A 14,010-nucleotide genomic window follows, 5' to 3' on the forward strand; every position below is an offset into this window, starting at 1 on the left:
CCTGCGCGGTGTTGGGCTGTAAGCACAACCCCCACCTGTGGACGTCGGGCCCTCATATCACCCTCATGGAGTCTGTTTGTTTCTGACCGTTTGAGCAGACACATGCACATTTGTGGCCTGCTGGAGGTCATTTTTCAGGGCTCTGCCAGTGCTCCTCCTGTTCCTCCTTGCACAAAGGCGGAGGTAGCGGTCCTGCTGCTGGGTTGTTGGCCTCCTCCACGTCTCCTGATGTACTGGCCTGTCTCCTGGTAGCGCCTCCATGCTCTGGACACTACGCTGACAGACACAGCAAACCTTCTTGCCACAGCTCGCATTGATGTGCCATCCTGGATAAGCTGCACTACCTGAGCCACTTGTGTGGGTTGTAGACTCCATCTCATGCTACCACTAGAGTGAAAGCACCGCCAGCATTCAAAAGTGACCAAAACATCAGCCAGGAAGCATAGGAACTGAGAAGTGGACTGTGGTCACCACCTGCAGAACCACTCCTTTATTGGGGGTGTCTTGCTAATTGCCTATAATTTCCACCTGTTGTCTATCTCATTTGCACAACAGCATGTGAAATTGATTGTCACTCAGTGTTGCTTCCTAAGTGAACCGTTTGATTTCACAGAAGTGGGATTTACTTGGAGTTACATTGTGGTGTTTAAGTGTTCCCTTTATTTTTTTGAGCAGTGTATATTGATGACCTATCCTCTGGATAGGTCATCCGTGTCTGATCAACATAGGTCCGACACCCCACCCTGCTGTTTGACAAGGAGATGGCGCTCCATGCGAGTGCCTCTTCATCTTCATTACACTACGCGTCGTGTCCTGTGGAGCGGTGGCATAGTGTAATTACAAGTACTCGCTCTATTAAGTGAATGGAGCAAATATTTGTATTGGGGTCCATTCACACGTTCGTATGAATGGTCCGGATCTGTTCCGCAATTATACGAAACGGGTGCGGACCCATTCATTTTCAATGAGGACAGAAAAGATGCGGACAGCACACAGTGTGCTGTCCGCATCCACATTTTCGGTCCGCGGCCCCGAACTTCCAGTCCGTGGCTCCGTAAAAAAATAGAACATGTCCTATTCTTGTCCGCAGCTGCGGACAAGAATAGGCATTTCTATTGGGGTGCCGGACGTGTGAATGGACCCTTAGACTGCACTTCTGAGACAAAGGGCAGTGTAATGAACAGGAAGCGGTGCTCACATGGAGCTCTGCCTACTCTTCAAACAGCTCATTGGCAGGGATGCTGGATGTTGGACTGCCGCCAGTCTGATATTGATGACCTATCCTGTGTATCCATCATATCACGTGACCCATGGGATCGGTGGGGGTTACAGCATTTGGACCCCCAATGATCAGTTAATTATCCCTTTTAAGCATATTACAATCATTTACTAAATCAGACATGTAAAATGGGACAGCAGGTCTTTTTGTAAGCCTTTTGTATTTTCTCTAATATTCCAATATCTCATGTTTCTCTCCCAAACAGTGCCTCTCCACCTTACTCATGTTGGTGACTAGTGACATGTATACTCTGATCAATTATGTTGGCTTCATCAACTACCTGTTCTACGGTGTTACTGTTGCTGGACAGATTGTCTTGAGATGGAAGAAGCCAGACATCTTTCGACCAATTAAGGTTAGCAGGACTATTAAAAGTTTTTATGGGGGCTACCATTTGTAACAGCATCTGTGTAGTGTCTCTCTTCACGACACTTACACAGATTCTGTATGGCGCACACACAGGGCATAGAGTACGGGTGGAAGACGACCCTATTTCCTATGCCTGAGCTGTAGCAGCAGTGCACGCCGCCTACTCTATTGAATGCAAAGTTGACATTGTGATCCCATTGGGAGGGGGAGCCTGACTACATAACTTTGAAATCTGGAAGCTGTGACCTGCTGCCCAACACTCCGCATGACTTGGACACTTACATGGCCAAGGAGCTCTGCTGGCTTGTTATACACACTTGCTCCAGCCAGCATCTGCAGTCTTCTCCCTAACTCCTAACTTCTCCATATGCCTCAAAGCTACTTAAGCAACATGTCCATTCTGAACTGTTCTCTCATCTCTCCTCCTGCTCCCTCTTTGACCGGGTACAATCTGGCTTCCGACCCCACCACTCAACTGACACTGCCCTCACCAAAGTCACCAATGACCTACTAACAGCCAAAACCAAAAAACATTACTCTGTCCTCCTTCTCCTTGACCTGTCCTCTGCCTTTGACACTGTCAACCACTCCCTTTTGTTACAAACTCTCATCTCTTGGCATCACTGACCTGGTCCTCTCCTGGATCACATCATACCTCACAGGGCGGACATTTAGCGTCTCCCATCACACCACCTCCTCGTCGTCTCATTCCCTCTGTTGGTGTCCCGCAAGGCTCTGTTCTCTAACTACACTTTAGGCCTGGGACAGCTAATAGAGTCCTATGGCTTTCAGTATCAATTTTATGCTGACGACACAAATCTACCTCTCTGGTCCAGACATCACCACCTTACTATCCAGAATCCCACAATGCCTATCTTCCATTTCCTCCTTCTCTCACTTAAAACTAAACATGGATAAAACAGAATTCATCATCTTCCCCTATCTTGCTCAACCCCCAACAGACCTATCACAATCAATGGCTACACACTCCCCGGTCAACCAAGTCCGCTGCCTTGGAGTGACCTTGGATTCTGCCCTCTCCTTCCGACCGCACATCAAAGTCCTTTCCACCACCTGCCGCATCCAACTTAAAAACCTCTCCCGTGTCCACGCTTTCCTCAACTTTGATATTGCGAAAATGCTTGTATATGCCCTAATCATCTCCCGCCTAGACTACTGCAACATCCTCCTCTGTGGCCTTCCATATAGCACTCTTGCACCTCGCCAATCTATCCTCAACTCTGCTGCCTGACAAATACACCTCTCAACCTGTTACTCCTCTGCCTCTCCCCTCTGCCAATGCCTTCACTGGCTCCCCATAGCCCAGTGAATTCAGTTCAAAATACTAACAAATACATACAAGGCTGTCCAAAACCTGTCCCCTCCCTAAATCTCTGAGCTACTTTCCCCGATACATCCCCACATGCAATCTCTGATCCTCACAAGACCTCCTTTCTCTCCTCTCCTCTCATCACCTCTTCCCACAATCGCCTCCAAGATTTCTCCTGTGCATCCCCCACACTCTGGAACTCGCTACCCCAACATATCAGACTCTCACCTACAGTGGAATCCTTCAAAAGAAACCTTAACACCCACCTCTTCAGACAAGCCTACAACCAGTGACCCTGCTGCCTCTATACCACCATGATCAACTTTACCCTCTCCTACTGTGTCCTTCTCCTATACCATGTAGATTGTAAGCCCTGCCGGGCAGGGCCCTCTCCTTCTGTACCAGTTTGTAACCTGTCTTGTGTATGATTAGTGCAATTGTCTGTATTATGTATGTACACCTCTTCCATACAGCGCTATGGAATGAATGGCGCTTTAATAATAAATAATAATAACTCTTAGGCTACTTTCACACCTGCGTTAGTGCGGATCCGTCTGGTATCTGCGCAGACTAATCCGCACCTATAATGCAAACGATTGTATCCGTTCAGAACGGATCCGTTTGCATTATGAAGAAACAAAGTCAAAACGGATCCGTCCTGACTTACATTGAAAGTCAATGGGGGACGGATCTGTTTTCAATGCACCATATTGTGTCAGTGAAAACTGATCCGCTCCCATTGACTTACATTGTAAGTCAGGATGGATCCGTTTGGCTCCGCATGGCCAGGCGGACACCAAAACGCTGCAAGCAGCGTTTTGGTGTCTGCATCCAGAGCGGAATGGAGCCAAACTGATGCATTCTGAACGGATCCTTATCCATTCAGAATGTATTGGGGCTGAACTGATCCGTTTTGAACAGTTTGTGAGATCCCTGAAACGGATCTCACAAACGGAATTCAAAATGCCAGTGTGAAAGTAGCCTAACTACTCCATTCATCCAGAGAAGATATCAAAGTTGTAAATTAGCAACAGTTTCTTAGTTAAATCATGCAGAAGGTAGCTAAAAATGCTGTAGAAAGCTGAAGATATACATTTCTATAGTATATCTGGTCCTTGGAAAGTTGGGTGGTAATAACTATACAGTTAGCATTATAGATCCAAGCAAAGTGTCATCTAGCATTCATGGTCTCCTGAGAATATATCTTCCTAGTAAGACCTTATGCATACAACATATCTGTTTTGCATCTGCAAACCAACGATCCGCAAAATATAGATACCTTCTGTGTGCAACACCACATTTTTTGCCAGTCTCGTTTATAGAAATGGCTATTCTTGTCCGCTACACGGACAAGAATATGACTTGCTCTGTAATTTGTGGAACAGATGTACGGATGCAGACAGCACACGGATGAAATCAGATTTTTTTTATGGGGACCCATAAAAATGAATAGGTCGTTGCCCAATCCCCCCCCCCCCCCCCCCCCCCAAAAAAAAATGCGGATCAGACTAGGATCTGAAATATGGTTGTACTGTATACATGAGGCCTTATTCACAAATTTCCTAAAGCTTTATGCAACCATGTGGATTTGAAGTATTTTATTATAAGAGAGTAGTCCACAGGGGATGTCCAAAATGACTAAAAGCAGAGTCTTTGTTTTTGTGGCTGCAGCAGTAATGCACAGTACAGTAATGCTGGGTATACACGACCCAATTGTTGGGCAGATAATCGGGGACAATCATTTCGACGAATGCTTATTCCCAATAATCTGGCTGTCTAAAGGTGCAGCCAATCACCTGATAAACGGGTGAAAAGCTCATTCATTGGGTGAAACAGTCTTTCATGCAGGCACCTAAAAGGGGTTCTCTGGGAATTAAGAAAATCTAAATACTTAAAATATTACTTTATTATAAATATATTCATAAATACCTTTCATTATTTCTAATGGCTCGTTTTGTCTGGGGAGCAATCATCAGGGGAAACAAAATGGCCTCTGTCCCATTAGTTTACACAAAACCTGTCCTGATCACACATGAGGACAAGTTACTTCACAACACTGAGGTAAAGAGCTGCCTCCTCCTCCCCTCTACTTGTCAGGGAGTATGATACTGAATACACATGAGAAGAACTTTAGCTGAATCTCTGGGGAATTTAGTTCATGAGGAGACATCAAGTACAGAGGGAACGAACAGGACAGACTGGTAATGTGTTGCTGTAGTAATGGAGACTGTAAACAAGTGCTGCTGCTCATTATCCACACCTCACCCTCCTCTCATGTCTCCTCATCATCTCCATTCCGACAGAGATTCACCTGTATTCAGGATCCTGTTTCCTGACAAGCAGAGAGGAAAATGAGGCAGCACTCATTGTGGTGAAGTAACTTGTCCTCCTGTGTGATTAGGACAGGTTTTGTGTGTACTGATAGGACGGCGGCCATTTTATTTCTCCTAATGATTGCTCTCTAGACAAAACAAGCCATTCTAAGTAAATAAAGGTATTTGTGAATATATTATAAAATAATTAAGTATACATTTTTTTTAATTCCTGGAGAACTCCTCCTTTTAAGTATCGATTCTGGGTGGCAGATTGTGGCGTCTAAATGGCGATCTGCTACCCAAAAACAATGCAGCTGTAACATAACGAGTGATGACATTAGCGATCGCTTGTTCTCATACTGTGAAGGAGATTGCTGCATGTAAATACAGATCTTCACCTCCACTGAGCTAGCAGCCAACTGTCGGGAAGGAACACTTCCTTTCCGATAATCAAGTTCTCCTCAGGTGTGGATTTTCTTGCAGAAAAATCTCAATATAGTACAGTACCAGCAAAGTGATTGAAAACTGACAAATCTCATGTACACTTTGCGTTTTATTTCCGTGTGGAAATTGACCTGCCATGTGGATTTTGAAAATCTGCAGCAATTGTTTGTGCGATTCCGCACCTTGGGTAGAGGTTTTCTCCATAAACTTCAGTGGGGTTCATAACTTAAACAAAAAATCTTTACCAAAACTGAGATAAATAGTGCAGATTTATGTAAGTTTGTTCCCGCAGTGTGTGAATGAGATTTATTAATCTTGTCCACTTTGCTGCTATTGTAGATACTGCCATGTAGATGTGTCCTAAAGAGAATACCTAAAACACACCTCACACTGCATTCTGTTGCTAAAAGTTTAAATACTTCCCTCACGGTCTTGACTGAATATTGAACAGAGAACAGCTTTGATATATTAAGACATTGTCCTGAACATTCACTGTACTTCACCAACAAAATAGTGTGTGCACAGCAACAGGGGAAGGGTGAGGTCACCAGCAAGGAGAGGGGCTAATTTTGCAAGGAGCCAGTTTACAGGTAGCTTGATTTCATCAAGTTTTCATGTCTGCTCCCTCTGCTGGTCAACAGTGGGAAATATGAAATGTTATTTAACTTTTCATATTTATGGACAAGTGAAGAGAATATCTAAAAAATGGATGACACATTCCCTTTAAAGGGGTTATCCAAAGTCTAAAACATGCCCCCTCCCTAATGCCCGGGCCCCTCATGTAGATTAAATTTACCCTGGTCGCCAGTGCCTGCGTCGCTCCTGATCCCTGCATGGCTGCGCTGCATCTCCTCTGTAGCATCGCAGGTGACGAAGATGCAGTGGCGGCCATGCAGGGATCAGGATTGACGCGCGTGCTGTGGAGCGGGGTAAGTATAATCTATGAGGGGCCCGGGCATTGGGGGGCATGTTTTAGACTTTCAATAACCCCTTTAAGGTGGAGATTTGGGGTACTTGGACAACTTTACTACTTACCTGAGAATGTTAAATATATGAGTAAAAAAGTAAAACTGTTCAGAAGAATTAGATCATTAAGGTAAGTTAATGTATCTTTTAGAGAAACATGAAGTTCTGCATTAGAAAATAGGAAGCGTGGTCAGAAATGTCACGAGAAGCAGAGGAGAGAAGAGACACATTTAGAGAAGCAGAAAGAAAAGGAAGAGAAGCAGTGGCTTGATTTGTAGTAATACTCTTCTTTTACCGCAGGTTAACCTCATATTTCCAGTGATCTACCTCCTCTTCTGGGCTTTTCTGCTTATCTTCAGCCTGTGGTCGGAACCCATCGTTTGCGGAATAGGCCTAGCCATCATGTTGACTGGAGTCCCTGTCTACTTCCTTGGGGTTCATTGGCAAAATAAGCCCCAATGCTTCAATAACTTTGTTGGTGAGCACTTGATGGCATCTCAGTCCATAGTGTTAGATATATTGTTACTTGGACATGTACTTATACTTTGCATAGAAAGTGTAGTAAGTGTAGTCTCTTCTGTGTTTCCCCTTCTCCAGATGCAATGACACGTGGAGGCCAGAAGCTATGTGTGGTGGTTTATCCTCAGATGGACAACAAAGAAGAAGATGTCAGCGAGGAGACAAAAGAGCAGAGAGCTCCAATATATAAGCCAGGGTCTGAGGCTGGAGATGGTGCTCACGACTGAGCTCCTTTACACCTCTGCTGAGCTTTCACTCCAATCCCACTGCCCCTAAAAATCCTTGCTGTCAGGACCATACTGTGGATGGAACGTGGTGTATCTGTGTATGTGTGCGTGCACCTCAGTGTGCACATAGACTATGCTGGTCATTATACTTCTTGTCTCCGTTGCCCTCAGGTAATAGTGGTGTCCCAGGGTACAATCACTCGGTTTAAAGTCAGTGCTACGTAATTGTATTTGTTACATATGCAGTTGTGCATTGTTTCTATGTAGCTCAATATCTTCTGTACTATTGAACCGTTCTTTTTATCACCACTACATACAGTGCCCTTAATAATATACTAGTTTTCCTGGTGGGTAACAAAAGGAAATGCAACACTGCTCTGCCTAACTGATGACCTAATGTCTATGCACCTTGTGATAGGAAATCTAAGCTCTAAGTGTGTCCCTGTCATGACCCCCAGCAAACCTCTAAGGCTTCAAGTGATAGGTTGTTCCTCATGATGAGCCACAATGGACTTTACATTTGCTGGATTGAGGTACCTGAAAAGTTCGCTGATCAACTGCCTGTGCGCTCTTTCCATGACCCTGCTGCTTAGTATTGAACATTTCATATGGCATCACCAAAATAACATTCACTGCTAAATGAGACCTCCACAAAAATTACTCCTTGAACTTTCTGCAGGCCACATGTGGACTTTCTAGCTTTCTAAAGGTGCGACTTGCTACAAAGGAGGTCACTGTGGTCTCAGGTTCTCCTTCCCCAGACTGTTCTAGGACACATTGGTCCTTATTTCAATTTAAATCTGTGGTTAACCATAACCTCCTGAGGGCACTCCAGTCTCTTACTACCCAAATGTTCTAGTCACACTCCGGGATCTCTGGGTGATTATTTACCAGGTGTTAATTCTCCAGAATACTCTACATGTTTTATATATATTTTTATTTTATTTAGGATCTATTGTCTCTGAATGTAATAAAATGAATTTTGTGCCTTTTTGGTGATTTGCCTATGTGCTGCTGCCCGGTGCTCCAGTCTCTTGTCTACTTAGGCCAATGCTAATCCTTGGGTATTTAAGGTACCCTCTCCAGACAGAGGGTGTCTAAGCTTCAAGGTTCCTTGGCGACCAGCAAACATGTGCTGAAGTCCTGTGCTTCAGTGATTCTTTAGCGTTTTTTCAACGATTTTCCTACGTGATCTCTTGTCTGTGTATCCAGTATGTCTCCAGTCCTGACCTGCTCTGAATGTATTTTAAGTTAACCTAGTTTATCAGTGTCTGTATACTTGCCAAACACTGAGCTTGCCTGTGTCTGTACTACTACCATGACTACCAATTTATCCTGTGTCTGTATACATCCACACTTCTAGTGTGCGTCCTGGACCTCAAATTCAGCATTCAATTCTAAGTGACTGTTCAGGCCTGTGTGTTTGTTATTGTGGGCTCCTGGTGCTTTCTTTAGAGTTCCTGATCCCAGTGAGTCATCTGGCAACTATACTGGTACTATCCCAAGAGGTAGCGGTCCAGATCCCTGTACAGTCGTTAAAGGGAAGTGCTGGAATAACACCTTTAGGCCTCTTTCACACGGCGTGTCCGGATTAGGTCTGGATGCGTCCCAGTGCATTGCGGCAAACCTGCGCGAGTAGGAACGCAATTGCAGTCAGTTTTGACTGCGATTTGCGTTCGGATGTTCAGTTTTTATTGCGCGGGTGCAATGTGTTTTGCACGCGTGTGATAAAAACAGACTGTGGTACCCAGACCCGAACTTCTTTACAGAAGTTCAGATTTGGGTTAGTTGTAGTGTAGATTGCTATTATTTTCCCTTATAACATGGTTATAAGGGAAAATAATAGCATTCTGAATACAGAATGCTTAGTACAATAGGGCTGGAGGGGTTAAAAAAAATGTTTTAACTCACCTTAATCCACTTGTTCGCGCAGCCGGCATCTCTTCTGTCTTTAACTGTGAGCAATAGGACCTTTTGATGATGTCACTGCGTTAATCACATGATCCATCACCATGGTTAACCCCTCCAGCCCTATTGTACTAAGCATTCTGTATTCAGAATGCTATTATTTTTCCCTTATAACCATGTTATAAGGGGAAATAATAATGATCGGGTCCCCATCAAAAACGCACAAAGAGGAGCATGCTGCGATTTTCACGCAACGCACAAGTGATGCGTGAAAATCACTGCTCGTGTGCACAGCCCCATAGAAATGAATGGGTCAGGATTCAGTGCAGGTGCAATGCGTTCAACTCACGCATCGCATCCGCGCGGAATACTCGCCCGTGTGAAAGGGGCCTTAGGGTTTAGCCCAAAGCCTAACCAGTTAGTTGGCACAGTGGGGCCACACATACTGATCCATAACACATCATAAGGCCTAGAGGAGTAACACTGGGAGAGTCACTTGTAGAGGAAGGATTTGGGGGTATTTGTAGATCACAGACTAAAAACATGCAGTGTCACTCAGCTTATATAAATGGCCTGTACAAATCATATGGTGAAAATCAAAAGATAAGGGGGCACTGCTTCCATCTGTAGAAGAAAATAAATAAGTAAATCAGCTCTAGAGGCACCTAAGCTTTTTTCACTGTAAAAACTGAATCTGAAATATTCTACCATGAAGTGGTCATAGCAGGAACTGTTAACAGTTTTTTCTATATATATATATATATATATATATATATATACACATACACACACTACAGACCAAAAGTTTGGACACACCTTCTCATTCAAAGAGTTTTCTTTATTTTCATGACTATGAAAATTGTAGATTCACACTGAAGGCATCAAAACTATGAATTAACACATGTGGAATTATATACATAACAAACAAGTGTGAAACAACTGAAAATATGTCATATTCTATGTTCTTCAAAGTAGCCACCTTTTGCTTTGATTACTGCTTTGCACACTCTTGGCATTCTCTTGATGAGCTTCAAGAGGTAGTCCCCTGAAATGGCTTTCACTTCACAGGTGTGCCCTGTCAGGTTTAATAAGTGGGATTTCTTGCCTTATAAATGGGGTTGGGACCATCAGTTGCGTTGAGGAGAAGTCAGGTGGATACACAGCTGCTAGTCCTACTGAATAGACTGTTAGAATTTGTATTATGGCAAGAAAAAAGCAGCTAAGTAAAGAAAAACGAGTGGCCATCATTACTTTAAGAACTGAAGGTCAGTCAGCCAGCCGAAAAATTGGGAAAACTTTGAAAGTAAGGGCTATTTGACCATGAAGGAGAGTGATGGAGTGCTGCTCCAGATGACCTGGCCTCCACAGTCACCGGACCTGAACCCAATCGAGATGGTTTGGGGTGAGGTGGACCGCAGAGTGAAGGCAAAAGGGCCAACAAGTGCTAAGCATCTCTGGGAACTCCTTCAAGACTGTTGGAAGACCATTTCAGGTGACTACCACTTGAAGCTCATCAAGAGAATGCCAAGAGTGTGCAAAGCAGTAATCAAAGCAAAAGGTGGCTGCTTTGAAGAACCTAAAATTTGACATATTTTCAGTTGTTTCACACTTGTTTGTTATGTATATAATTCCACATGTGTTAATTCATAGTTTTGATGCCTTCATAGTCATGAAAATAAAGAAAACTCTTTGAATGAGAAGGTGTGTCCAAACTTTTGGCTCTGTACTGTATATATATTTATTTAAAGGGGTTGTCCGGGATCACAGTCTTTTTAACTAACATTAGTATTCACCGTTAAATGTATCTGTAAGTTCCCCCTTTTTTTTTTCACTCCTCCGGGTCCCCGAAGCTGCGCTCGGTTATGTTTACATTGCAGCGCTCCCTCTATGTCATTTCCTGCCGCACTGCCTTATGGGTCCCGCAAGGCAGTGCGACTCTGTAGATTGACGTCTCGATCCCAACCATGGGAGGAGTGTCTACAGGACATGGGAGGCGTGTCTACAGGACATGGGAGGCATGTCTACAGGACATGGGAGGCGTGCTTACCAAATTCATGCGGTGTACATGCAGATGAGAGGCGTGCACTATGCTTAAACAGCAGCGTTCCCTGCCTCCAAATCAACCTCCTTCAGCCCAGAATAACGCCCCTCTGTGCCCGGTGACGTAACAGAGGGGCGTTCTTTAGCGATGCCAGTTCCCTCCTACAAAACAGCCTCCTTGAGCACTCCAGAACGCCTCTCTGTGCCGGTGACGTCACCGGGCTCTCTGCTAAGCGGAAGACGAGGCTTAGCACACCAGTAAGGGGTCCGGTACGTCACCAGCTGAACAAAAATAACACTTCCGGTCCGCAAATCCAGTCTGAGGAAAGGGGGCATCAGAATAAAGAAATAAAGGTAGAACCCACATATATGTAGGCTGTTAGTGAAAAGCAGCCTATTTACTAATAATCACCGAACCCGGACAACCCCTTTAAAGCCCTACCTTCAGCATTCTGTCTGGTCTTTCAGTGCTACCAAACATACAGGAGAATACTGCACTACATACCTGTTACATCCAGTGATCTCCTCTGTTGTAGACATTCTCTTTATTCATTTTCTCAGTTTGGCTGAGACCAACATGATGACTTGTTTGAGCCACTTCTTGTCTCTGCAGAGCGTTCCACACAGATATCTTCAGTTCCTCATTTTTTTAATCATCCTCCCCATCTTTGCACCCCAACAGTGTCATACTGCTGCCTCCCCCTATACTGTGGCTGCTGTGCTACCCGATGCCTCCAAATACTATACTACATAAAAAAAAAAAAAAATAGTGCACCCTGTAGTAATAATGCCCCTATAGTGCCACGAGTATTAAAGGGCATCTGTCAGTAGATTTGTACCCAGTGCTTGAAGTGGGCCGGAACGCGGCGGTACTCAGTACCGCCACTTCCAAAAATTGCCCTGGAGAGTACCAGCACCTCTCCGTGCGCCCAGTACGTGGGTTTCCGGTACCGGAGCGCAGCGGAGAGCTGGCAGTATCTCCTCCCTAATGTCGTTGGCTGGGCAGCTAGTGGAGGGGGGCGGGTCGTTGCAGAGTACGGCTCAGGCTGGCGCAGGCAGGGAGTTGACCTCACGTTAGGTGACGTCAACTCCTTCCCGCGCGCCTGTGTGGAGCGATCAGTGCGGCGACCAGTGACTGGTCCTCCTTGGAGTCAGGAGTCGGACGGTGCAGCAAAGAACATCGACTTTGCTTTGGAATCCAACTTCTGAAGAGTACTGGTGAGTGACAGGCACCCCCCCCCTCCCCCCACACACATTAGTTCCTCTCTGTACCAGTACCCCCCCCCCCCCTGGCAGGGGGGTACTGGTACAGAGAGGAATTAATGTGTGTGATGAGGGGGGGGGGGGGGGTCTGATGTGCAGGGGGGTACTGGTACAGAGAGGAACGAATGTGCGGTGGTGGGGGGGGGTACTGTACTGGTACATAGAGGAACTAATATATATGTGTCTGATGGGTGGGTCTGATGTGCAGGGGCCCCCTGCACATCAGACCCCCCCATCACACACATATATATATTAGTTCCTCTATGTACCAGGACCCCCCCCCACCACCGCACATTCGTTCCTCTCTGTACCAGTACCCCCCTGCACATCAGACCCCCCCCCCCTCATCACACACATTAGTTCCTCTCTTTACCAGTCCCCCCCCCCCCACCACCACCACACATTAGTGCCTCTCTGTACCAGTACCCCTCTGCACATCAGACCCCCCATCACACACATATATATTAGTTCCTCTATGTACCAGTACCCCCCCCCCCCCACCACCGCACATTCGTTCCTCTCTGAACCAGTACCCCCCTGCACATCAGACCCCCCCCTCATAACACACACACACACATTAATTCCTCTCTGTACCAGTACCCCCCTGGCAGGGGGGTACTGGTACAGAGAGGAATTAATGTGTGTGTGTGTGATGAGTGGGGGGGGGGGTCTGATGTGCAGGGGGGTACTGGTACAGAGAGGAACGAATGTGCGGTGGTGGGGGGGGTACTGTACTGGTACATAGAGGAACTAATATATATGTGTGTGATGGGGGGGTCTGATGTGCAGGGGCCCCCTGCACATCAGACCCCCCCATCACACACATATATATATTAGTTCCTCTATGTACCAGTACAGTACCCCCCCCACCACCGCACATTCGTTCCTCTCTGTACCAGTACCCCCCTGCACATCAGACCCCCCCCCCCCCCCCCCACTCATCACACACACACACATTAATTCCTCTCTGTACCAGTACCCCCCTGCCAGGGGGGTACTGGTACAGAGAGGAATTAATGTGTGTGTGTGTGTGATGAGGGGGGGGTCTGATGTGCAGGGGGGTACTGGTTCAGAGAGGAACGAATGTGCGGTGGTGGGGGGGGGGGGTCCTGGTACATAGAGGAACTAATATATATGTGTGTGATGGGGGGGTCTGATGTGCAGGGGCCCCCTGCACATCAGACCCCCCCATCACACACATATATATATTAGTTCCTCTATGTACCAGGACCCCCCCCCCCACCACCGCACATTCGTTCCTCTCTGAACCAGTACCCCCCTGCACATCAGACCCCCCCCTCATCACACACACACACACATTAATTCAGTATTGGGGGGGGGAGCACCGGC

At 45.9% G+C, this 14,010-nt stretch overlaps 1 protein-coding gene across 1 annotated transcript in view; it reads left to right on the top strand.

The window, feature by feature from the left end:
* LOC120989052 (large neutral amino acids transporter small subunit 2) overlaps positions 1-8,441 on the top strand; it is a 53,011-nt gene extending 44,570 nt beyond the window's left edge. The window contains exons 10-12 of the mRNA XM_040416909.1: positions 1,485-1,634; positions 7,004-7,181; positions 7,301-8,441. Of these exons, the coding sequence (XP_040272843.1) occupies positions 1,485-1,634; positions 7,004-7,181; positions 7,301-7,449 (477 nt within the window). The 3' untranslated portion in view covers positions 7,450-8,441. The remainder of the gene's footprint in view (positions 1-1,484; positions 1,635-7,003; positions 7,182-7,300) is intronic.
* Positions 8,442-14,010: the final 5,569 nt, after the last annotated feature.

This window comes from Bufo bufo, chromosome 2, assembly GCF_905171765.1.
Source record: "Bufo bufo chromosome 2, aBufBuf1.1, whole genome shotgun sequence".
Lineage (NCBI taxonomy): Eukaryota > Metazoa > Chordata > Amphibia > Anura > Bufonidae > Bufo > Bufo bufo.